This window comes from Arvicanthis niloticus, chromosome 1 (assembly GCF_011762505.2).
Source record: "Arvicanthis niloticus isolate mArvNil1 chromosome 1, mArvNil1.pat.X, whole genome shotgun sequence".
Lineage (NCBI taxonomy): Eukaryota > Metazoa > Chordata > Mammalia > Rodentia > Muridae > Arvicanthis > Arvicanthis niloticus.
Window position 1 is genome coordinate 92,881,803 of NC_047658.1, and position 25,921 is coordinate 92,907,723.

The window sequence follows — 25,921 nt, forward strand, 5'->3', positions numbered from 1 at the left end:
CAGAATAGTTATGAGCCATGGGATATGACTCATGCATGTTATAAGGACTCTGCTCACTTCACTATGTATGTCCTTGATTATTTCTCATGATTATCAGAGTGGGACCGCTTGTTGGTTTTCCTGGATGTGGGATGATTGTGAATGTGTACCTCGATTGCCTCTCTTCTCTCTGGATCCTGATTTTGTTGTTGTTTTGTTTTTAATGTAATTTACCACCAGTGATTGTGGGCATTGGACCAAATTTGCTGTAGTAGTGTGATGGCGATCCATTAGTCTTCTGAGCCCAGCCCTGCTCACTCCTCCTCCAAATATGTCTTGCCTTTCTATGCCAGAAGTCTACTGTCATAGTTTCTGAACATCATAGTTTCTGAACACCGAGCAGGTGAAAGGACCACCTTCTGCTGCTTCTTGTGCTTCCCTCTAGCTTCTGACTCCAGTGTGGGTCCTCTACCTCCCTGAAGACTGCTGCCTCTGGGTTTGGAGCAGCACACAACACCTTCTTTCGTGACTAGCTCCTTCCTAGCTTCTGTTTCTGGGTTTCTTTTTTGCTAACGCAGTTCTGTCTACCATCCAGTTCTCAGGATTTCGTAACATTTGAAATCTGCCATCAGCACCCTCATTTGCCCAGACTGTCACAAGTTTAAGTGGTGTTGCTTGTTTAGATGTGGATAGGGAGAGACTGCTATACAGAGTTGCTCTCCTCCATCTGAGCTGATCCAGCCTGATCAGTTTTCACAGTGACTTCTTGTAGGATGATGTCTACCTTCCTAGCCACCTGCTTCTGCCCCAGAAACCATAAAAAAAGTTCAACTTTGGAGTCAGTGTAGACCGTAGGGACAGTGTGCGCTCTAGTGATTGATGTCTGGTTTAGATGTTCATTTGCTCCAGCCTACTTGGCAAAGTCTCTTCACTTCTTTATGTCTCAGCTCCTCACTTGTCAAAAGAGGGCAAAGATAATAACAGCTACTTTAGAAGCTAATGAAAGTATCCATTGAAATAGTGGGTGCCAAGTGCTCAACTTGGGACTTGGTGCACAAGAGGTGCTAAAACACATTAGTACCCTTCCTCTCTTGTTCTGAGCAAACATTTTTTGGTTTCCTTTCTCTCCCTTCCTTTGTTGACAGGCCATTACCTGGCTGCCTCCCAAGTGCTATGGTTATAGGTATGCACAACCACGCCTAGTTCAGAGCCAGTGTTTGTGTTGTGCCAGTAGTTTTTGGAGTTATAGCACATTGCTGACTTTTTGTGTACATGTGTGTACGGGTATGTGTAGATGCCAGAGGTCAGTGTTGAGGATCTTCCTCAATTGCTTACCATCTTATTTTTTGAACAGGGTCTCTCACTGAATCTGCAACTCCTTATTAGGCTAGGCTATCTAAACAGTGAGCTGCAAGGACTGCCTATTCTAGCACTGGGGTTCCAGCCCTGCATAGCCCTCCCTGGCTTTTACACTAGTGTTGGGGATTGGAACTCAGGTCTTTATGCTTCACACCGTAAAGCCATCTCCCCAGCTCCATACTGTTGACTTTACGTTCCATCTTCATTCCTATGAATTTTCCTTCAGTCATGTTTCCTCTCCCACTACCTCCCCTTGTCTGGGACCTTTCCCTTCTCAATGCTGTCTATCAAACCTCCCATAGTCAAACCTTCCATAGCCTGTCAAAATTGTCCTGAACTTAGATTCCGTCATTCATTTTTTTCTTTGTCTCCCATCTAGATGTCATCCTCAGACTTTATAAACAGCCTCTAACAGCCATTGATAAAATTATGGCCTGAGATGGGACCAAGGACAAAGTCCCATGACATGCCACCCTTCCCAGGAAGAGTAATTTAGATGGCAGGGTAAGATGATTAATCTGTTCAGTTCCTGTAATAGTATGACCTTGTGGCTTGATTATGATAATATTAGCAGCCACATGGTGGGTGTTATTTACCATGGCCAGGCACTGAGGTAAGTGTTTTCCATGCAATGCTATTATGTCTTACGTACCTCTGCAAAGTATTACATTACTCAGGACTTGATTAAAAAAAAAAAAAAAAAAAACTATCTGGAGGCAGCAGAAGGGGGCTGTGTGCCGCAATGCAAGGCTCTGAAGAGGGCTTGCTTCTCAGAAGCTAAGAGCAGGGAGGGTCATGAACAGATAGTGTGCGAGCTCCCAGGATGTCCTCTTTCTGTAGCTTCTGTTTTGATAGCTCGTTCTTACTGCAGCACTCTTCATGCTTGGTGCAGGCCAGCTTTCTGGCTTACTTTCTTTATTTCTCACTTTTTCTTTTCTTTTTCTCTTTAAAAGAGGTCTTGCCATGTAGACCTCACTGGTCTGATGGCATTTACTTTATAGCCCAGACTGGTCTAAACTCATCTAATCCTCCTGCCTCATCATTCTAAGTGCTGGGATTATGGGAAGGTGCCATTGTGACTAATTAGCCTTCCTGCTTTCTTAGTTCATCTGGAAGAAAATCCAATGACTTCTAAATTTGTTCACTCCCTCTCAGGAGAGTAGTCGGGCCTCCAGTCCCAGCAGCACCCAGGAGGCATAGGCAGGAAGATCCGGGCTAAATATTGTTGAGTAAGGGCAGTGGGGGAGGGAGGGAGAGAGGGAGGGAAGAAAGGATGGAAGAAAGGAGGATGAGAGTGAGTGTGAGATTCTTCCTTGACCTTCTAATCCAAACTTCCTAGGATTATTGGCCACTTGTCTATTTCTGGGCCACCAGCAGCCAGCAGCATGGTCACACTGGCTTCCAGGAATCTTAGGCCGTGACCTTGTAACAAACAAAACAGGGTTGAGTCCACAGTCCAGCTGCTTGTTTTTATTTGACAAATGAAAGGTCCTCAGGCTAGATGTGGTGTCAGGGAGGGCTGGCCAGTGTCTGAGGTCTGTGATGTCAGCCCCTGTCATTTGTGCTTAGTGGGAGCCGTGGTCTGTTCTTCTCTGGAGCTTGCTTGGCACACTGTCCTTGCAGAAGTCTCAACATCGAGTTTTATGGAGACCATGGAGTCAGCAAGACTAGGCTGCAGCTCAACCCCTTCCTCCCCCTCTTAGCTGGTTTAGTGCTTCACCTTCTACATCTGGAGAACAGGGAGAGTAGCAGTGGCTGCTCTGCAGTTAGGGTGATCTGGTGACCTAGTGCACACAGAACCCTTGGCAAATCCTTCACCCAGCACCGAGCACTGGGCTCTCCTGACCATGCAGTGGTAGAGAAAGGCTCAGGGTTGGGAGAAGAAAGTCTTCTTCTTCTTCTGCAGGACAGGGGCTTCAGGAAGAAGTGACACTGAAGCAGCATTAGTGGGCAGAAAGGGGGATGAGAAGAACAGAATCAGCCTTAACTGCAAGCAAGAGCAGAGGAGCCACAAGCAGTCCCTATGAGAAGAGAACACATAGCACACAGGGTTGATGGCTGCTCATGTGGCCAGGGCTTGATGGTGAAGAGTCTGTGATCATTCATCTGTTTATTGCTTCACCTTTCATATATGCCATCATGGTTGGAGACAGATTCTGAGCAGTAAATGGAATATGAAGGACATCATAAAAACAATTGGGCTGGGGTTGAGGCAGCATGGAGTGTGGGAGTTTTTAGGTTTATCCTGGGTAGCTTTTGGCTCATGTTTTTTTAACCTGTTGTAAAGGTTCAAATATATGCTGATTTTTTTAAAAAAAGATAATCTTCATCTAAAGCAAAACAAAACTGGCCTTGGTGACTCATACCTGTAACTCCAACACTTGAGAAGCTGAATCAGAAGTTCAAGGCTAGCCTTGGCTACATAGTGAGTTCTAGGCCATCTTGGGCCACAGAGTAAAACTGTGTCTCAAGAGTCAATCAAGCAAAGAGGACTAATGGGGACAGATGTATTGCAGAGGGTTTAGCTGTCCCCACTGGAAGACATTGTGATGTTTTTAACCAGCTTTCTGTGCCTTTTCCTAGGGCCCATGTGAGTCCCTTTCAGCTGGGTTCTAGGGAATAGAAAGGCCTAGTCCCAGGTGGCCATGCAGTATAGTGTTCTGTTTTTCCTATTTCAGTGAATTCTACCTCTTTGTTCTCAGAGTGCCTATGTGAGCTGACAGGGGTACAGCAGTGGACTCACTTAGATCTGGTTGAGAGCAGGCTCTTCTGAAAGAGCCTTGTTCCTAGAGGCCCAGCGATCATGAAGGTGGTGGGCTACTCTCACCCTTAAGAATATGTTCCTTGGCTGGATAACGCCACCTTGGGCGCCAGACAGACTCTTGAGCCCTTCCTTTCATTTTGAAAACAGAGCAGTCTGCAAGCCTGACTTCTTTCCTGCCAGCTTCTGCCATTCCTAGACTGCCTCTACAGCTTGAAGGCAGCCCTTTGACAGCATGCCAGGAGCAGCATTGTAAAAGCTATTTTGATTAGAGCAGGCCAACTACCCTGTCACTGGTTCCCTTCTTCCCTGCTGATGTTCTACATCCTGCCTTCTGCTACCAACCTGATAGCATTCTATGCTTGCCAGTGTAACAACAACACTTTCAAGGATTGGTGCACAGCCCCAGGCTGATTGTCACTAGCCAAGCTGCCTGATCTGAAGGTGTGATAGCAGTCCCTTTCTGGGAGGCAGACCCAATCTTACCCCAGCTGCTTTCCCTAGGATAGTCTGCCCAGCCACTTCCTGCATGGAAAGGAAAGTTGGCACCTTGAAAAAAGTATAAGGCTAAGAAGATGACTTAGTAGGAAAAGTACAAATATGAGGACCAGAGTTTGAATCCCCAACACCTACATAAAAGTGAGGCATAGTGAGTGGTGTGCTTCTGTATAACCCCAGTGCCGAGGGTGCAGACATAAGAGGATCCGCAGCACTTGCTTACCAGTCAGTCTAGCTGAAATGGTGAGTTCCGTGTTCAATGAGAGACCCTGTCAAAAAACAAAGGTAGAGTGAATGCTGCACATGGTAGTGCATATCTCTAACACCCACCACTTGTGAGGCAGAGACAGATCTCTTGAGTTCAAATCCAGTCTGGTCTATACAGAGACCTCCAGTAGCCAGCTAAGGCTACATTGTGGTACCCTGTTTCAAGACAAAACAAAACACTAAGGTGGAGAATGATTCTCATGCTTTTAAGATTCACCTTTGGAGATGACTGCCGTGTTTGGACTCTCTTCTAGTCCATTCCTTCCTGTAACACCATCTCCAGGGGATCAAATGCCTCTGACCTCGTTGGGTACCTGCATTCACATATACATGGCCACCAGCCATCTCTCTTCTGTGTGCATGTCCAGCTTCTTGTTAGTTTGCTACCATCCTTAACCAAGCTCATAACACAGAGTCCTGACTTCCCCTCAGCCTGGACCCTCAAATATCAAAGCTAAGAACTGGCAGCTCTGTGATACACACCTCCATGACAACTATATTTCAGATTAAAGTTCGAAAACCATGATCTGAAGAATAAATTGTGTTTTGGGGACTTGGGAGTGGACAGTTTGAATCTGAGTCATTTTGGAAAATCCTGGCTAAATCAGGATTATGAAATACCCTGGAGGGTGGCCTTTGATATAAGTCTCAGATCTGGTGTAGGAGCCCAAGGTCAAGGAGGAATCATAAATTATCCTAGGACCCCAAATTTGATAATATTCTCTTCCACTCCTATTCCTAGGCCTTGATCAGAAAAATTTCTTCCACCTCTTCCAGGCCTTTATCACCTGTCTAAGCACAGCATAACCCAACACCTTCAATGCTTCCTGACACGCTTGTCTTCTACTCAAGCAAATACCTCGTGGCTTCCTGTTAGGTTGGTTTTAAGGGCAGTTGTCCTTGCTGTGTCCACATAGTTCTTGTGGTCTGCCATTCTCAGTCCTGTGACATGCTCTGCATCTTTGCACTCTGCATGGTGGCAGGCCCTTGGATGCCTTGTTTCATCTATTCTTGCTGTTCTTGCTCTGTGGTCTAGGTCTGAGCATCTGCTTTTTAAAGACCCTTCCCTCTGCACATACCAACTAGCCTGCTCAGATACAGTTCACACCAGCAGAAAGCTCCTTGGATCCCCAGAATAGTCACACCTCCTTTCCAACTCACTTGTGGTATCAGCATGCATTGATGGCATGCAATGGTGTATCTATATGGGGAGTAGCTTGTTTACAAACCTGTCTTCCCTGACAGACAACCAGCTCCATAAAGGAAGGGGCATATCTTGGCAAAGGACAGGAAGTGTCTAGTAACTTTGCAGGAAGGTTGCAAAGAGGGCAAGGAATGACCTGCCACATCTATATTCTTAGATAGGTATTATGAAAGCTGGTGCTGTCAGGTTTTTTGTTTGTTTGTTTGTTTTGTTTTTGTTTTTTGGTTTTTTTTTCTTTGCTTGTTTTTTGTTTGGAGTAATTTTTTGTGCTTCTGGGTCTCAAACCTAGGACTTCCCAAATGGCAAGCTGAATTACATGTCTAGCCCTTGGTATTTTGAGATAAGATTTTGCTACATTGCCTTTGCTGGACTAAAACTCAGGCTCCAGAGTATCTGGAATTTAGGCGTCAGTATACTAGTGAACACTGAGCTAGTGTTCCTTGAGTATCTGGGATTTAGGTGCCAATGTATTAGTGAACATTTGAGCATAAATCCAGTTTAGGTCCCTAGATGTGAGAGAGATCTTGGCACCTGACATTGGGTGTCCACAGGTAACAAACGTGCCTCCAAATCAGAGAGCCAGGCCTTCCACTGTGTCTGTGGTGAAACAACATGTTCTGACCATATTCCATGCTCCAAGATGGACTCCAGGTCTCTTCACGGTGTGCTTTCACATGTACTATTCCTTTCCCATGACCTTCCACCCCACCATCCTTACCTAGTGAGCTTCCTTTGGACTCAGTGTCATGGGAAGCCCACCCAGCCACCACAGGTAATGTCACGCTCTGCACCCTGCTTCCTACTGCATGGCACAGATATCTCTTTTTCTGTTGTCTACCATATGGCATGAGCCAGTAGTTCTTTTTCTACTTCTTAGTTCTCTGAAGATGGGGATTTTAATCTTTCTTCCTTTCCTCCTTTTATTCCTCCTTCCTTCCTTTCCACAAATACTCTCTCAGTTCCTTTTATGTGCTGGAGAGCAGCAGCCCTGAGAGATAGAGTGTGGAGCCTGTGAGTACTGTCTCTGCCTTTGGGGTTGAGCATCCATTAGGTGAAACCACAGGCAAATGAACTGATATTTACCGTGAGACTCACCAGGGTGGAAGGAGGGGTTAGGGTAGGGTGTAAGGCTGGGGTCATAGAGAACAGCCTAGAAGAACTGCTCTGTCAAGCAAGCTCACACACCCTGCAGAAGGCATTCAAGTTAGCGGAGGCAGCAACGGTAGCAGTCTGGAGACTAGGCTTTCCTGAAAACTAGCTAGAAGGATATATGGCTCATGGGGTGTGTGGGAAGATGGAAACAAGGCCCATGGAGAATGCTGACAGCACACAGCTGACATTACTCTCTGTCTCCATCCCGTAGCCTGATGCCTAGCTATAGGAAGAGCACAGGGAACAGTGGTAGTGTTAATAGGAATCCCTCTCCCATTTCTCCCTGCTTTTGTCTGCTGGGCTAGGAGTGATCAGAATTGTCTTCTGATAGAGTCCCTTACCTGGGAAAGGGTTGGGGTATAAATCAGCAGGTGGAGACTGAAGATTGAAGGCTAGAGAGGGACATTGCCACTTTGGTCATCTTTTTTTCCCCATCAGGTCCAGGGACCACCATTCCACAGGTCTGTATTTGCATCTGTGGCTGCCTGCTACTTATGGGTTGCTTATATTTTCCACTTACAGCTCTGATAGAAGCTTCCTTTTTTTTTTTCTTTAAAGATTTATTTATTTTTTATTTATATGAGCTGTCTTCAGATACACACTAGAAGAGTGCATCAGATCCCATTATAGGTGGTTGTGAGCCACCGTGTGGTTGCTGGGAATTGAACTCAGGACCTCCGGAAGAGCAGTCAGTGCTCTTAACCACTGAGCCATCTCTCCAGCCCAAAGCTTCCTTTTAAAGTAAACTCTCTGAAGGTTTTTAAATCCTTTGTCTTTACCAGACTAGAAGGTAATTTATAATCCATGGGATAATTTTTTCAAGAGAATTTTTCTGAGAATAAAAATAAATAAATAGAATAAAGAAATAAATAGAATAGAATAGAAAAAGAAATAAATGTGATTTTTTTCCTATCAGATGTGGGTTGAAAAGGATTCCTCAGATTGCTACAGGGAAGATTTTTTTTTTTTTTTCCAAAAAAATACAGTGTCCTGAGGCATAAAGTCCAGGGGAAAAGCCTGGATTCCAGATCTGCATGGGGACTGTAAACCCTGAAAATGAAATCTCCAGATCTGGGTTATCAGGTAGTTGTGGTGCATAGCCAGGAGGGAATGGTAGCCTGAAATCGTCAAAACACTACCCCAGGGTCTCTCTTTATTTAGTTGCCTTGAGGAGTCTGTGTATCCATCTGCCCCAGGGCAGGAAAAACCATTTGCCTTTTGTTGTTTTGTTTCATACAACCTCTAGGGGGCAGTCTCAGCTGCTACTTGAGGTCTTCATTGTTGTTCTGTTTGCAGTACAGGCATATTGGGTATAGAGGATTTTTTGAGGGAAAGAGTCCGTTAGATGGGTTAGCAAATGTGGTTGAAATAGGCTTAGTGTTTTGACATTCAGCTAATATGCACAGAAGAGTCAGCACTCAACACTAGGACATGACAGAATCTTCAGGGACATGGAGATATTGGACTTGGGTGGGTTCTAAAGAAGAGTTTTACTATAAGCTACATGTAGTCATCCTTATTGTGGGCGTATGAACATTAAGAACATTTGATCATAAGCTTCAGGGTATATCTTAATACTAGTGTACTTGCCTAGCATGTGTGAGGCCCTAGGCTTAGATACTAGCATCATCAAAAACCAGAAGCAAAGCAATCCAAATCAATAACCTTCATTAAAGTGTTGCTTAATCCTCTACTGAATGTTTATTGGAACCCTTCAACATGGTACAGACTTTGGAAAACCATTAGCTCTTCTGTCATACTGTCTAGAGCTCTAGAACTGTGCAAGTTAATATTTATACAGTCCAAACTGGCTTGAGTATAGAAAGGAGTGTAGCAAGGCATGGTGGCACATGCCTAGAATGCCACCTGTCAGAGACAGAGGTAAAGAATTGCAAGTTCAAGGCCAGTCTGGGTCACAGAGCATGTTCCGGGTCATTCTGGGTTATAAAGCAAGATCCCACCCCACAAAGAGAAATGGAGGGATGGAGGGAGGGAAGGAAGAAGAGAAGGGTGCCATGTGCTGTCTTTTATTAACAAAATAAAAGCTACCCAAAGTGGTAGAACAGCAGTGCCGCCAATAAGGCTAGGAGACAGGATACTGGAAGTTCTATAAAGTAGGTCTGGCATGGTTCTGGTTTCAGGCATCCACTGGTAGATAGGAACTTATCCCCCTGGATAGAGGGCACCTACTGTGTCATTGTTTGAGCCTGGAGCTGGTGGATTAGAGGTTATGTGAGAGGAGTGGGGTTTTGAAAATCCTCTGAGAACCAAGGCCTGGCCACATCCTCTGAGGAGTTTCTGGTTCGCTATGCTGCTGCACTTGTACTTTTTCTGATTGTGTGTCTCCCTTCTGGGCCCCCAGGTGCCTTTGGCCCAGTGCAGGTTGTACACTCTTCCGAGAAGAATCCTTTGTACATCACTTATGGAGATGTTTCCAGAAGCCCGCTCAGGGATCTGATTGGTGTGTGGCTATTGATTGGCTACAGTGCAGTGCTCCTGTGGCACAATAGCAAAGGGTACCATTCACATGGTCACATGGTACATACTGCAAATGGAGCCTGTGTAGTGCAGCCCCTGTGTGGCAAACCATCATTGTATCTATAGCTTGGCTTCCAGTAAATCTTGGTTATGGGGCAAAATGGCTCAGTAGGTAAAAAGCCCTTGCCCCACAATCCTGGAGACCTGAGTTCAACTCCCTAAACCCACATCAAGGTGGATGGAGAGAATCAGCTCTATATGGTTGTCTCTGGCCTCCATTCATGTGCTTGGCATGTGTGCCATACACATAATTCATGCACACAGACACAGTAATAAATTTAACCCCTTAGTGTATATGTAAGGGTGCTACTTTCATAGCAAGCACTCAGCAAATGTTGCTGGGAAACAGACAATGAACTTGACCCTGTTTAGGCTTTTCATCTCATTGTTACTGGCTTAGGTATTTATGCCTTCACTTCCAAAATAAGGAAGTAGAACTTAAGCGGTGTGAAATGTGCAGTAAGTTGTCTGCCTTTTGTTTCTGTAACAGAGTACCTGACACTGGATGATTTAGAAAGAAAAGAAGCTTATGTGACTCTGGGTTCTAGAGGCCAGGAAGTCCAGGGCATGACAACAACTTCAGGCAAGGAACACCATAACATTATAGAAGGCTGGAGGTTGAGCATGCAAGCATGTGGACATAGAAACAAATAGAGGCCTCCTGGTTCTGTATCCGTCTAGTCTCACAAAAGTGATCCAGTCTCATTCACTCATTCACTCCTGCCATTACTAGCCCATTGTTTGAGTGGTACTAATCCCTTCACAAGGTGGAACTCTTGTAGACTACACATTTCACACTCACCCCTTCCCCAACCTCAACACCTTTGCTGTGGGAAGCCAGTCTCAGAGTTTTTGAAGGGACAGATCACATTAGAACCTTAACAACTTCGTGTCTGAAGGCAGCATTGTGATTTGGAGCCAGGCCTGGACTCCAAGGCTCAGGCTCAGAGACAGACTCACAGGCCAGGATTGGGGGGAAGCTGAGCTTGTGGAGAGTCTTGTTTATCCAACTATGGCTCACAGACTGGTTAGAAATGAACACAGGGCCTCTTAGCCCTCCTGAATCAGAACCTTCCTTTTATCACAATCCCTAGGTGACTAGCATTTAAGAAGCAGGGGCTGGGAGAAGTGAGCTGTCTGGTTGGCCTTGGTCTATATCTCTTGGGTGGCATCTGCCTCTTGGTGGGTGAGAACAAATGCATTCCAGAAAGGGTCTGAGGGCATCCTGGCACATAATTACATCTCTTTGAAGTCTGTATTCCTTATAAGAATGCCACCAAATGTTTCATTCAATACTGTAATGTATCAATGGTCACTTTAATATTTCAAAATGGTTATGTAAATTTCTATGGAGTTGGTGGTGTTTGGGAATAGGCACAGCATGAATTTCCTTGTCTCTTAAGTAGGGTGATAATAACCATCTCAAGAACTGCTACAAACATCAGAAAAGAAGGCTGGGTATAATAACTCCTCCCCAGAGTCGGGATGCTACAAGCCTCTCTTCCAGTGCTGAGGTCTCTCCTGTACTTTCCTGCATGCAGGGAGATGCCAGACTCAGTCCCAGAGACACAAGGAACCTCTTGAGGCAGCACAGGAAGCCAGAGAGTTCTACCAGTTTTTAAAGTTTCTTCTAATTTCAGTTGTCACTCTTTGTTATTATTGCTCACTGGCTGGACAACTGGGTTAGCTAACATGAAGCCCAGTGACACTCAAAGGTTTGAGGGGCTGGAAATGTGGCTTGATGGTAGAAGGCATACCTACTGTAGGGTCTTGCTTGTTTAAATGTAGTTCACAGGCATCAGCTGGGAACTGGTTAGGGATGCCCATGGGGCCTTCCCTTCCTCCTGAGACAGAATCTCAGAGTCCCAGGGTGACGTGTGTACACACCAGCAGAAAGCTGCAAGAAGTAAGGCTTGCTGAGTAAAAGGGAAAGTGTGTCTCACAGGGAAAGAGGTCAGCAGATGACCACAACCTGGGGTTTGTAGGACATTGGTGGAGAAAGGGGGATTAGGCCATTAGCACTGGTCTAAGAGCAGCTGTCAGTATTTCCCATCCCAAGGCCCCATTGTCTGGTAACAGGAGGGAGAAGTGAAGATGGAGAGGGAAGCAAACATGTTTAACATTCATAGCTGAAGCTGGAGAAGGAAGGTTGGTTAGAAAAGACCCAGGCAGAGAGCTGTGCAGGAAAGGGTCCTAGGGCTGTGGATGTTAAAGAAGAGGGTGGGAGGACAGAGGAAGCAGTGAGTGTCCCTGGCCAGGCCTGCAGGAAGCATGGAGAAAGGAACAAATGCACAGGTGCTCCTTTGCCCACCCAGGGTTACCCAACAAGCCTGCTATAAACTGGAAATGCCCTAAGTTAAAAATGTACAGAGGATCCACGCATGATGGTGCATGCCTTTAGTCCCAGCACTCCATAGACTGAGGCAGGAAGATTGCTGCAAGTTCAAGGTCAGGGTGGGTCCAGGGACTGAAGAGAATGTTAGTAATCTGTCTGTTCCCATCACATGACTCTGCTATCTTTGTCACTGTTATTCTAAGGCTTTTCCAGACATGGTCCCCCAAAGGGAAGAGCAGCTCCTTCCCCAGAGTACCAGCAAAGTCCTAAGGCTGACCTGCTTGTTCTCCCCCAAACTGTGACTCCCTGTTAGGGCAAGATGTATGGTGATTGCACTTCCAAGAGAAGGCTGTGTGTGTGTGTGTGTGTGTGTGTGTGTGTGTGTGTGTGTGTGTGAGAGAGAGAGAGAGAGAGAGAGAGAGAGAGAGAGAGAGAGAGATCATTGGGGATTCCTCTTGAAGTGAAAACTTGAGGTTCCTTTTCAGCAGCCAGGTTGGATGATCTGGTGGTGATGACTGAGATGGTTGAGTAGTGTGTGTTCAGAAAAAAAATCTCAGATGCCAAGGTTTGTTTTATTTATCTGTTTTTTTGGTTGGTTGGTTGGTTTTTGGCTTTTTTTTTTTTTTTTTTTTTTTTGAGACAGCATCTCACTATGTAGGAGTGAGTATTCTGGAAGACGCCAACTCTTACTAGAGCCCTGGACTTCATAGGGCATGGGGGACAGTAAGGAGGCTGGGAAGCAACCTTGTTTAATAGATTGGTGAAGCTGTGTGAGCTTGAGACCCACTGGGCTTCCACAGAGTCCCTGGAGCTCTGGGTCGCCAGAGTGATGTACCAAGGGGAGCTGGGCCTTCGTCAAGGTTGGCCTCTCAGCTCAGCTGGCTTCTGCAGGCTGTGTGCAGCGCCCTGCTTCAGTGAAGGTGTTCCTGTATTTGGTTCTCACCCCACTCTTGTTTCTTCCTTTCAGGGTTACAGTAAGGACATGGTGACAGACTTTGATGAGAAACATGATGAGTATTTAATATTGCTTCAGCAGAGAAACCGGTAAGAGCAAGCTGCCTGACAGCAACCCTTGTTATTAGCCAAATAGATAATTATTTTGATTTATTAATAGCACAAAGGAATGGGGCAGAGCCCCCCTCCATGCAGAGGCTGAGGTTATTACTAGCACTTGTAGCTCTACACCTCCCCCAAACTGCCACCCATCCAGTGTTTTAGTTGCATCTTTTGATTGACCCATAGCAAACTGTTGATTGTGCAGGCACCACCTCTTGTCTCATGTTAGAGAAGTGGGGTCGGGTACTGCAGACCCTTGTATGTCACCTGTATATGATGGTCTGCATCTCTTGGGCATCAACCTGCTCTGGAAGGCTAAGTTTGTGGAAATGTGAAGCCATTTTACCTTGTGCTTGGAGTTGCTCCGGTGTCATTTAAAGTTAGGGTGGGGCCTGTTCGGCTCCGTGCAGGTTGTTGCAAAAGCTTAAAGCACCGCAGTGTGTCGTAGTCAAGGTCATAGCAACCTGGCATGATCTGAAGGCTCTGTTCTTTTTCAAGGCCATACAAGTTTATTTCCAGTTCATTGTGGTTTGTATCTAGACCTGAACCTTATATGAGCTACATGTGCCAACTCACAGTCTAGGAGTCACTCAGTGATAAGGAGCTGGGACAGGGACTTTTCTGGAACTTTCCTGTCCACACTGCTCAGTACTGCCATGGGTGTTTATAGAAACATAGGTAGAGGAGGAGCAGAGAGCCTCTGTGCTGGTAGAGAAATTGGGATCTAGATTTATATTTTATAATATTGGTAATGAATTTAAGTCAATCCATAAGCCAAACAGAATTCTTCAGAAGCACCAAACAGATCTGCCTGGGATGGGAAGACCCAGGAAAGGCAGGAATTAGAATCTTTGTGTTATGGGAATAGACCGGTCTTGCAGGTAAGTGACCTGAAAGGTGTCACCTCAAATCCCATTTAGTTCTTATCTGGCTGTCTGGACACCTGTTGATTTGGGGAGCCCTGGTGATGGTTTTGGGAATGTATGGGATAACCTCATGCACTAATTATGTAACAGCTCCACCCATTATAGAATTTCATCAGGACCCCTCTCTGTAGGCTGAGGATGAAGCTTAGTTGATAAAATCCTTGCCTAGCATGTCAGGAACCTTGGGTTCAGTCTCGGGCACTGTATAAAAACTGGGTGTGCTGTGTGTGGTGCACATGCCTGTAATCTTAGCACTTGGGAGGCATAGGTAGAATGATCTGAAGCTCGAAGTCATCCTAAATAGTGAGTTCAAGGCCAGCCTGAGCTCCATGAGACCTTGTCATTCATGTATATGTATGTGTGTATATATACATATATATGTATATAATTTGTGTCTATGACAACAGGCTCGCACTCTCATTTACAGATACACACCCAGTCAGTTGGCAGTGCCAGAAGTGCTGAGCGGTGTCTCCTGTGCCCAACCACTTAGCAGAACTTCCCTATCCTCCCAGGGGTAGGTAGCTCAAGTGAGAACAGCAGATAGCTCATGCTGATTAGACCCCCATGGGTGTTTATCCTGGCATTTATGGCAGGGGGTTGGATGTTTTTATTCAGTCTCTGGCAGGTTGGATGCCGCCACTGAACACCTGGGTGATGGTTTAATCATCCTGGGCGCTCATCTGGGGAAAGAGTGTCATAGCTTCTCCTGAGCAGATTGTTTCTCATTAATAGGGGATCAATAAGTGCTATCCCAGAGCTGCTGGTTGACAGCATAGATGGGAATTTCACAGACAAGATTGCAGCATTGTGACAATTAAAAATATATCACAATTGAGTTGTTGTAAAATGGGGTGGGAGTAGGTATCACTGGATGCAGGAAATAAGAAGCTGGAAAGGAACCCTACCAGGGACTTGTGAAAAAGGGATGCCCTGAGTAGTGGTCAGATCAGCCTCAAGATGCCTTTTACAAAGTGCCAGCCACATACTAGGCACCATAGCTCACCAGCTCATCTTCAGGCTACCCAGACAGGCAGGTGGAGTGACAGTACACATTTGACAAACAAAGAAGCAGGCCCCATTGTAGCAAGTAGGAAGTGGTGGAACTAGATTATCCTTTTTTTTTTTTTTTTTTTTTTGACATTTTTATAGTGATCAAAAGGAGGAGAGAAGGATGCCAGGGCTGCCAGTACCCCAAATATACTAAGAAGGGACTTAGTGGGACAAAGCTGTGGATTACTCGGAGGCCTGATTGCATGCCTGGCATGATGGTAGAGGCTGAGGATTGCATTGGTCCTCGGGAAAGAAAGTGAACCCAGGCAGCTTCGCTGTGCATTGAGCAGCTGAGAAGGGGGCATTGCCAACAGAGACCTGCCAGGAAGTATCTGCCCCTAGAATGCTGGTTGACATGAGCCTTGTATTCATGTGTTATTTCAGTGAGTGCTTTCCATGTGCCTAGTATCACCTAGGAAAGACACAGACTGTGCTTTTCATTTTGTTTTGGCATTTAAAAATTATTTATGGGAGGCATGTACATCATCGTGTGTATGTGGAAATCAGAACTGGCAGGATTCAGTTTCTCCTTTCACCCTGTGACTTTGAGGAATTGAACTTAGATCTTCAACTTGGCAGCAAGCACCTTTACTAGTTGAGTCATCTCACCAGCCCCACAGTTATAAGTTAGCAGCTAACTAGTTTGGTTGTAAAGCTAAGAAACACAAGGTTAAATTGGCTTACTAACTAGGAAACAATCGGCTTATGGAGTAAAGCACTCCATTGTGGAGACTGCGGGTATATGCCCACCTAGCATGCGCAAGGCCCTAGGTTTCATCACCACCATGGCACTCCGACTTCAGGCATACCTGGGGCTAATATTTCCCCTCTGTTTGCTCATGTAAGAGTCATTCTCAGTCCTGGCCTTCACTGACCCAGTAGCTGGCTCTCTTGTTCTTTTTTGCTTAAATCTCCCCCTGAGGTAGCAGGTCATGATCTATAAACATGGATCCTTGACTTTCTCTCAGCGACCTTTCTCAAAGACCAAATAACACAATTACCAGACTCTTGGATCTGGTGAAAATTTCCCCTCCACTCTCCACACTGCAGCCACCTCTGCTACCAGCAGATTAGATATGAGCCTAATCCTCTCAGTCAATCTTCTCACCCAGCCCTTTGATCATGCTGCTCAATCTTGCTCAGATCTGCACAGGTGTGATTATATCTCCAGTGAGGTGAGTGGCCAGAATCACTAAGAGGGTGCTAGGACAAAACAGGGCTGCCACGTCTCTTGAACCTCCTCTTTGGCCCTCCCTAGCTCTCCCGACTGCACACGATGACTGCTTCTGCTACAATCAAGGTGGCTTCATGCTCACCCTATCCCACCCGGGGAATTATCTAGGAAGAGGCTTAGGCAATAGACACCTCACCTGTCCCCTTCCTCTGCCCAGCAGCTCTCTTCACCTTCCGAACACAGCTTCTGGGAGTTCCTTCAGGAACAATACCTCTTTCCTCGCATTCTATGTGGCTTGGGTGGGAATGACTCTAAGCCAGGTCCAAAGGAGCCCTCCTCAGGAGGGCTGTACTGGAAGCATTAGGAAAGGATATGCTCCTTCACCAAAGTAGCATGTGGATAGCAGGGCAGCAGTGGGCCGCTCAGCTCTGGACAAGCAGGGACCCTACACCCTGGACAGTTCTATACAACATAGCCATTCATTTTAAGAAAGCCTTTCTGTGGTGCCACATGAACATCACTGCACTCAGCTGCAGCAGGGGAGTTTCTTTACCCATTCTTTTCACAGTCTGAGTAATTATCTCCTAATTTATCAGTTTCAAACATCTACATTCTCATAAATCATCCTGCTTAAGTAGAGGCCCTCATGCAGTGCCAGCCCCAGATACTGGGCCACAGGACAGGGTTTTAACAGTGATGTTGGGTCCCAGGGCAGTCTCTGGGAGGGAAGTCAAGGCGTGTTCTTCACCTGGAGGGTCAGTTTCCTGGCCAGCCCTGAGCCTGCTGACTCCTCTGAGACCTCTGTCTATAGAGCTCTTGCATTCTGTGCTCCCAGGAGCGTGCTGATCGCTGTTTGTAGATCAGCACTTAGTGACTTGTGTTTTCCTTCTGCTCTACATTGTTGCCCAACAGTCAGGCACATTGCAGGCTTCCAAGGCTGGCAAGAGATAAGCAGTCTGTAATCGTGTTTCTGCCATCTTTGTTGAAAAGATGGATGTGTCAGCTGCCGCAGAAATGGATGAAAAGTAAACAAAGAAGGCACCCATAATGCCACCACCTCCTTCAACGACTGACGTCATTTTTATGTTTATCACCTTCCACTCAAGGCCTACAAACCCAGATTTTACACTTAGCATATACATACTCTGTTTTGATTTTTTTTTTAAAAATCGAGACAGGGTTTCTCCATGTAACCTTGTCTGGCCTCAAACTTATAGAGGTCTGCCTGCCTCTGCCGCTCTGCCTCGCTCTGCCTCGCTCTGCCTCCCTCTGCCTCCCTCTGCCTCGCTCTGCCTCGCTCTGCCTCCCTCTGCCTCCCTCTGCCTCCCTCTGCCTCCCTCTGCCTCCCTCTGCCTCCCTCTGCCTCCGCCTCCGCCTCCGCCTCCGCCTCCGCCTCCGCCTCCGCCTCCGCCTCCGCCTCCGCCTCCGCCTCCCAAGTGCTGGGAATAAAAGAGTATGCTAAGATATTTTGCTAGCCTTGTTCATCTATGAGTGGCTGCGAGTACACAGGAATGCTAACAAACATGTTTCTTTGAGCTGCCAATCACAGACATAAAACATGAGGTAAGTTCCAACTGAGGAAGACATTACTCCTCACAATTACCTTAGTACCCCACTCCATAGACAAGGAAAGAGAGACACAGAAGGGTCTGGCCTCTTCAATTTATTTTTAAAGTTAGTGTACAATGTAATTAATTTCCTCATGGCATCTATATATACAAAGTTATCCCTCTCTTCCATTTACTGTTTAGTGTGTGTAAGTGTGTGTATATGTCTGTCTGTATGTGCACATCTGTGTGTACGTATGGAAGCCAGAGATCAACCTTAGGTGTCATTCCCCAGTGGCTGTTGGTCTGGGGCTTGCCTTGCCAGTCAGGCTAGGGCCCTGGGATGACAGTTTTGTGCCACCTGGCTTTTTTTTAGATCTGAATTTTGTAGTTCAGGCCCTCATGCTTGGTGGATGAACATTTCACTGAGTGCTGCCCACCCCCACCTGGTGAGGAGACCACAGTGTGTCCTGGGGTCTTTCCTGGGACTGCTTCAGCACAATGTCCTGACCTCTACTCCCTGGCATCAGGTCCTTGTGTTCAGATTTGCTGCTCTCAGTACTACCCTTTTTCATGCCCAGAGTTAGTACCTGAGAAGTGCTGGGATGTGCTTTCTGGGAGAGGATCAAATATGCAGCATTGTCTTACGTTTTACTAGTCCTCCTGAGAAGGGGCTATGAGTTGTCAGCAGAGTCTGAGTTTGCCAGGTTCCATCCTGTCTCACAAGCTCCAGGAGTGCCATGTCTGTTGTGAAGACTCTAAAGTTGGAGTACCCAAAGTTTGCATCTCAGCACTCCCACAGAGCAGCTGGGTGACCTTGGGCAAGTTTCTTACGCTTCTGTGTCTCTCTTTCCTTGTCTATGGAGTGGGGTACTAAGGTAATCGCGAGGAGTAATGTCTTCCTCAGTTGGAACTTACCTCATGTTTTATGTCTGTGATTGGCAGCTCACAGAAACATGTTAGTTAGCATTCCTGTGTACTCGCAGCCACTCACAGATGAACAAGGCTAGCAAAATATCTTAGTTGCTTGACATACATTGTTTGAAAAGACAAAGCCAGGGAGCTTCTTGGTTTGCAGTTCTGTGCTTTTCTTGATAGTTTTGCTATTTCAGGTGGCCCCAGATTGCAGTGCGTGCGTGCGTGCGTGCGTGCGTGCGTGCGTTTATGGATGTGGAGTCCATTTTGTTCCATGAGTACCATCTACTTTGTTTTTGAGACAAAGTCCCTTACCAGCTTGGAATACAGTGATTGACTGGAGTGGCTGGGCATTGAGCCCCAGCGTGTGCTTGTCTCTTTCTCCTCACCCTGGCTTTGTTTGTTTGTTGTTTTGACTTTTGAGACCAGGCCTCACTATATAGCTTGGGTAGCCTGGAATTCACAGAGATGCATCTGTCTCCTGAGTACTGGGATTAAAGGCCTGTTCTACAGAGTCTGGGGATCAAACTCAGGTCCTTACAGTAGCAAGGCAACCACTGTACCAGCTGAGCTGTCCCCAGCCAGGTCTTTACTTTTGTTTTGTTTTATTTTGAGGCAGAATCTCACTTTTTAGCCCAGAGTGGCTGCACACTCATTCCAACCCTCCTGCTCCCAGAGATGAGATTATAGGTGTAACCACCAGGCCTGTCAGGAAGGTGCCTTTCAACACAAACACAGGCATGATGATTGACTGACCAGCTGATGAAATGCTGTGGCCAGAGCTAGCAAGAACCTTATCCAATTTCTCCCTAGAGCCATGGGTCAGCACAGGGTAGTTCTGTATTCATGATGGCTTCCAGGACCATGACCTAAAGCCACTGTCTGTGTTGAAAGTTGAGTTTGGCATACAGTGCTCACCCTAATGTGATGGGTATTATATTAAAATTTTGTTAACTTGGGGCCTGGAGAAGTAGCTAAGCAGTTCTAAGCATTGGCTGCTCTTCGAGAGGACCTAGGTTCAATTCTGGAACCTGTATGGAGGCTCACAACCCTCTGTAACTCCAGTTCCAGAGACCCAACACTCTATTCTGACCTTCATAGGCACCAGACATACTTGTGGTACACAGACATACATGTAGGCAAAACACCCATACATATAAAATACTAATTTTAAAATTTTTACCAACTGGCTGGTAAAGGTGAAACCCACTTGTTGACTTGAGAATCTAATTACTGTAATGTATAAAGGTGTTTGTAAAGACTCTAAGAATCAGGTGTCCTGTAGCCATGGTTCTGGGAGGGGGCTAATGAAGACAATGCCATATCAGCAATGAATTAAGGATTGTTATGGTTACGTTTAAATTGCTGTGTAAAACACATGACTGAGGCAACTTATAAAAGAAAGTATTTAATTGGGCTCACAGTTTCAGAGTGATGAAAATCCTTTTACCATCATGGCAGCAGGCAGGCAGACACTGCACTTGAGCAGTGGCTGGGAGCTCATATCCTGACTCACATAGAGGAAGCAGAGAAGAAATACAGTGGTCATGGTAGGAATCTTTTGAAACCTCAAAGCCTGCCCCCAGTGACACACCTCCTCTGACAAGGCCATGCTTCCTAATCCTTCCCAAACAGTTCTACCAACTGGGGACTCAATATCCAAACATATGGGCCTATGGGAGCCATTCTCACTTAAACCATCACAGAGACGTGGCTGTCACCTTGCCAAAGCACTTTACTGCTGCCTTTGGGGTCATGGAGGTTCAGGCATTGCTGGGATCCAGGCAGACAGTTTTCTCTCTTCCAGGATACTAAAGCATTTGAAAGCCAAGGACCCTGTGCAGCTAAGGCTGGAACACTTGGAGCAAGGTTTCTCTGTCTATGTCAATGGGGCCAATTCGGAGCTGAAGACATCCCCACGGAAAGCTGTGCACACAGATTTCTCCAGAAGTGCCTCACAGGCTGAGGGGTCCCAAGGTGAGTATAGACACTCCCAGGCCAGGCAGCAGCATTTTTAGTTAAAAATTAAAGGATGGGATGTAGCTCAGTGGTAGAGCACCTGCCCAACTTAAACAAAGCCCTGGGTTGGATTACCCAGTACTGCAAAAGAAAATTAATTAAAGAGAGATAAGTTAGAGACTGAAAACATCCTGTATGTGTGAACTCACCAGCAAATGAGTTAACTGTACTCGCCTGGCTAGCAAGAGAGCCTAAAAGCAAGGAAGATAAATCCTCTTTACAGTGCTAGAGATGGAGCCCAAAGCCTTACACATGCTAAGGAACCACTCCAAGCTTAAATACTTTTTAATTCCTTTTCAAACTAGAGTTGGCCTCCATTCCCAAAACCAAAGGCAGCTAGAGCAAGAACTTTCTAGTTTTTACATTGCCTGGGGCTCTAATGTCTGTGATTTTAAGGGCAATTTTAAATAATAGCTGCTATGCACATATTAACCTTAATACCTAACACCTATGAAATATTTGATTCCACCATTCATTTTACATTTAGCTAATCCAGCCCCTTCATGCTTTAAAGGGATTTCCTGTGTGTGTGATGGAAAAGTTCTTTACCTACTCTGTCCAGTAGGCGAACTGGAAATGATTTGGTGTTGAATGGATAGGCCTGTTGAACAGGTAGGACTAGGCTTCAGGTTGATCGTGTTACTCTGAGGAATCTATATTATTATAGTTCATTGCCTTCTAGGTGTGGGGAGCTTCTAGGCCATTACATACTGGAAAAATAAACACAGCAGCAAAGGGACCAGAGGAGAGAGTGATATCCCAGAATATCCCCAGAGAGCCACTGCAGTATTCTAAATGCAGTTTGCCAGGAGTTCTGTAGCCCCTATGGCTAAGAGGGAATGGCATGGCTCCCTAGCTTTCATTGTGGGCCTGCGATAGTTGGTAGAATTAGTAGGAACTGAAAACAGGACTAGCTTAGTCTAGGACCCCAGCAATATATTTATTAATTCCTCAAATATGTCTCTATCCACTGTCTTTGCCTGCTGTGGGAACTACACCATATGTCTGTGTTTGGGGTGGCTCTTTGTGCCTGGAGAGCTGCCTGATATGACAGTAGGCATGTCACTTTATGGACATTCTGCAAGTCTTATACTTTCTGTTGGGCACCAGCTTGTTTGCAGCTTACTTCAGGCAGATGCATCTTCTCTCATATAAATGACCTTGAACAGCTGGACTGGATTGCAGATGTAGGCTTCAGAATAGCCATCAGTGTGAACTTGCCTTCCATGTCTCACTAGCTGCTTCTCTGTCTCTGTTGCAGATTATGGACGAAGAACCCTATTCCGAGAAGCTGAAGAAGTCTTGAGATGCAGCTCCAGGACAACACCAGGAAAAGTCCAGCGCCGAGGATGGCACCAGGTCTGGAAACTTGCATCAGGCTCTAGCACTTGCATTAGGATGAAGAGTGGCCTGCAAAGCATTTAAGCCCTTGTAGGCTTGGTGACTATTATGGGCACTGTAGGGCATCCTCTCTGCTTGGACTGACTTCTGAGGTACCTACCCTGCTTCAGTGTCCTCCCTCTGCCTGGGACCTCTGGAGCCCACAAGGGAGTATAGTAGGAGCAGACCAATGCTCATTCTTGAGGGCTCATTTATGAACTTGCTTTTTATCGAATACCTACTATACGTGAGGCATGGCATAGATAAAGCAAGTGATCAGGACAGAACCCTGCCCTGGTTAACTGAGGTGCCCATTTAGATGGCTGCCAACATTGCTGAGGCACAGCCTGCATTCCTGAGTCCTGCCCCCGAGTCCCAGCACTGTCTCAGCTACACACAGCCCCTCTACACTCAAAGCAAACCTGTAGCCTGGCTTCTCACCTTGTCCTCTCTTATTCAGGAGCAGAGGAGAGAGATGCTTAGAAAATCTCAGGGACCTTCCCAAGCTCACGGCTAAGAAGTGGAAGAAATCAGATCTTTGGCTCTGAATTCCATATTCTTGCCCAACTAGGCCTTGCTGTGGTCCCTTGCTGGCTTCCCTTGGGAGAGGTTGTGGCTATGTATGGAGCTGCCTAATGTACCCAAGTGTCACTTGGCCATGTATATTATATACTTGAGGTTGGGGCATGTGGTCTTAGTTCCTATCACATGTTTTGCACATTAGGATGGCCTTAATACAACACAGATTGGCAGAGTCATTGTTGTTACTAATCTGTGTATGGGGAAAGTTGGGCACTGCATTTTACTGTAGACTGTAGTAAAGGTTTTCATGTGCTTGTCACCTAGCATGTCTTCATAACACCCAATTGGTTGATGTGTGTCCTTATGGTGCTGCCATAGAAATTGAGGCCCAGAGAGCCAAAGACACTTGCTCAGGGTCACATGCTTCCTAAGGGAAGAGGCTGGGTTGGGGTATGATTGGGCCTGTTGCTGTAGACTCCTTGGGCCTCACACCTGTACTGAGAGCATCTTCCTGCTATGCTCATTGGGAACAGTTGTGCCTGCTATAGCTGGGGTCTGAAGAGCAGGTCCACGGGGCACCAGCCTGGGCGCTTGTGTCTGTCCCCAGCCATGAATGTTAATTTCTTGTTAATGAGGCCTTTCCTGCCTGCCTCACTCTACACAGCTCTTCTGCTTGTTGGAGTGCTTCCTATTATCACGAGCCATATTTGTGTCTTAGACTGTGACTTAATGGCTGGCCCTAGAGTCTGTGCAATTTAAAAGGCTTGGCCTAAGATTAATTAGCGTCCCTCCCATCTCTCCTGTGGCTCCCCACTTCACAAGACTTAATCAGGGCTAATTTCCCCTTGCCTCCCAAAGCCACTCTGCTATAATTGCCCCTCTGCACTGCAGCAGTCAGGGGTCACTCAGTGCCTAACAATAGGAACTGCTGTTTGAGTAGAAAGCTGGCCAGGCTGAGTGTGGTGTATGCATGGTCCTGGAGCTGGTGAGCTGGGCAGTCTGGAGGAGGCCTTTATCCCACATTGCATACTTGACTGCCCTGGCCTCCAGGAGAGCTGCTGCCCAGGACAGCCAGGAGAGTGGGGACACCACCTCAGGGATACCAGGGCAGATCCTGTTCTGTTGTCTGTGGACCAATATGAGATGGAGTTGAAAAACCTGTGGTCTTTAGGACAGTGCTCAGAAATAGCAGTAACTCACCCCTTGGTTCTTCTTCTCACATCTGTTCCCTGTTTGTGGCAATGTCATGCTGGACCTGTTTTGCACACAGACCCTGAGCCATGAGGAGCTGCAGTGAGAGGCCATGGAGCTACCGCCCTCAGCATCTCAGCAGCTTGGCAGAGCAGAAGTCATGTCATTTGGCTTACATACTGTCTTTTTTTGGCTTACATGTCATTTGTCTCCCCAGCTGGCTCTTCAGGGTATTTGAATGTTGCTCCTGGGAATTGAAGAGAATGGGCCTTGGGCTGCTTCTTTGGTGTGTGTTTTGGAGCTGGTAATGGACCTCCCTGAGCTTTGCCTTTATAATCATCACAACCTCCTGCAGCTGTTGGGAAGGCATGTGCCTGGTGTGTCACAGGTGGTCTGTGAGCTGTGTGTTTCTTCAGCTTGGTGCCCCTAATGGCAGGTGATGAAGCTAGGATGAGGTTAGTGCTTGCAGCTCTCTGGTTATACCACCCGTCCTCATGGGGCCTTCCTTTTTAACCTAGAAGATGATCAGTAGGTTACCTGTCTCAGAAGGTAGCTGCTGAGTATTACCCAGCCATATCTGTGGAGGTTCCTGCCATACCTGGCACAGAGGTGGTGAATGGGTGGTGTTGGTCATTGTTGGGATAGATGCAGATGGAGGGCAGGTGTTGAGGATTTCTCAGTCTGAAGGTTTCCAGGCTTTTCATCCTCTCATCTCTATTTATATATTTATTTTATTTTTAGGGGGCATGCATGTGTACAAAGGCCAGAAGGCGGCACTGGGTGGACTTCTCTATCACTCTCTTCCTATTCCATGGAATCAGTCTCTCTTTAAATGAATTGGGCTCACATTTCTCAGCTAGGCTGAAACACATCAAGCATTAGCCATCCTCCTGTCTCTGCCCCATCAGAGCTGGAAGATGTTAGCACCTTTCTACCACACTCTGCTGTGCTTTTGCTCAGGAGGCCCTTCTTGTTCCATGGTGCTAGATTCCAAACCATGGTCCTCATGGCAGCATATCAATCTCTCTTGATTGCTGAGTTGTCTCTTCTGGCACTTCATTCTCATGTCTGACATCACTCCCTCTATTCAGTCTTGACCATTTATGGAGCACCTCAAAGTTTTGGATCCTTACTGCTGGTCTGTGAGCTGCAAGTGTAACAAGCCAGCCCTGCTGCCCTGGAACTTAGGAGATGGGAGTGGAGACAGGCCAGGCCAGGGCAACAGTAGCCAGCAAGTTAATGGCAATTGCTACAAAGGAAAGCCATGCAGGAGGGATGGTGGCAGGCAGCAGAGGTGCCCAGGGTACTGCAGCAGAGCTGAGTGTGGGGATCTGTGGTCTCCTTGGAAAGGCATAGTGGAGTGTGATGGAAAGGTGTTAGCTATGATCAGCACACAGTGATGGAGAGGAAGCATTGGCTCACAGTTGCACAACCGAGCATACAAGTTGAGGAGTCTGAGTGGAAGGGCTCCCCAGAAGCACCAAGATGGGAGAAGCTGCCTTTGGAAAGATCTTGGATGCTGTGTGTAGAAAGGACCACCCTAACTAACTCCCCTTACCCTAGGACTTGTAGGATTTCTGAGACTGTATCTCTGAATCCACATAGCTCTTCTCTGCTGCATCCCACAGCCCCACTCTATGCCCTATCTGCTGGCTTCACTGACCCAGTGTACCCCTCCAGGTCACTTTCTCACTCTTTGATTGGTTGAAACTTCTAAGAGAAACCATTTGAATGTCTCAGCTTCTCTGTGTTACTCAGGGTGGCATAGACTGTAGTAGTTGACTTTGGTGTGGTGCTGACTGCTACCTGAGTGGGCTGTGACTTGAGATCACCTGCTACTTATCCTGCCTGGCCTTGAACAGCCTGGTAAGGATGTGTGTGTTTGTGTGTGTGTGTGTGTGTGTGTGTGTGTGTGTGTGTGTGTATGTTAGTTAGGGTTTCTATTGCTGTGAAAAGACATCATGAACAAGGCAGCTCTTATAAAGGGCAAGACTTAATTGGAATTATCTTAAAGATTATGAGATTTGGTCCATTATCATCATGGC

General features: G+C 46.5%; 1 protein-coding gene across 1 annotated transcript in view; it reads left to right on the forward strand.

The window, feature by feature from the left end:
• Positions 1-25,921, forward strand: part of Katnip (katanin interacting protein) — a 137,490-nt gene that overhangs the window by 12,067 nt on the left and 99,502 nt on the right. Inside the window, exons 2-4 of the mRNA XM_076928420.1 lie at positions 13,061-13,137; positions 20,572-20,741; positions 22,045-22,142. Of these exons, the coding sequence (XP_076784535.1) occupies positions 13,076-13,137; positions 20,572-20,741; positions 22,045-22,142 (330 nt within the window). The 5' untranslated portion in view covers positions 13,061-13,075. The remainder of the gene's footprint in view (positions 1-13,060; positions 13,138-20,571; positions 20,742-22,044; positions 22,143-25,921) is intronic.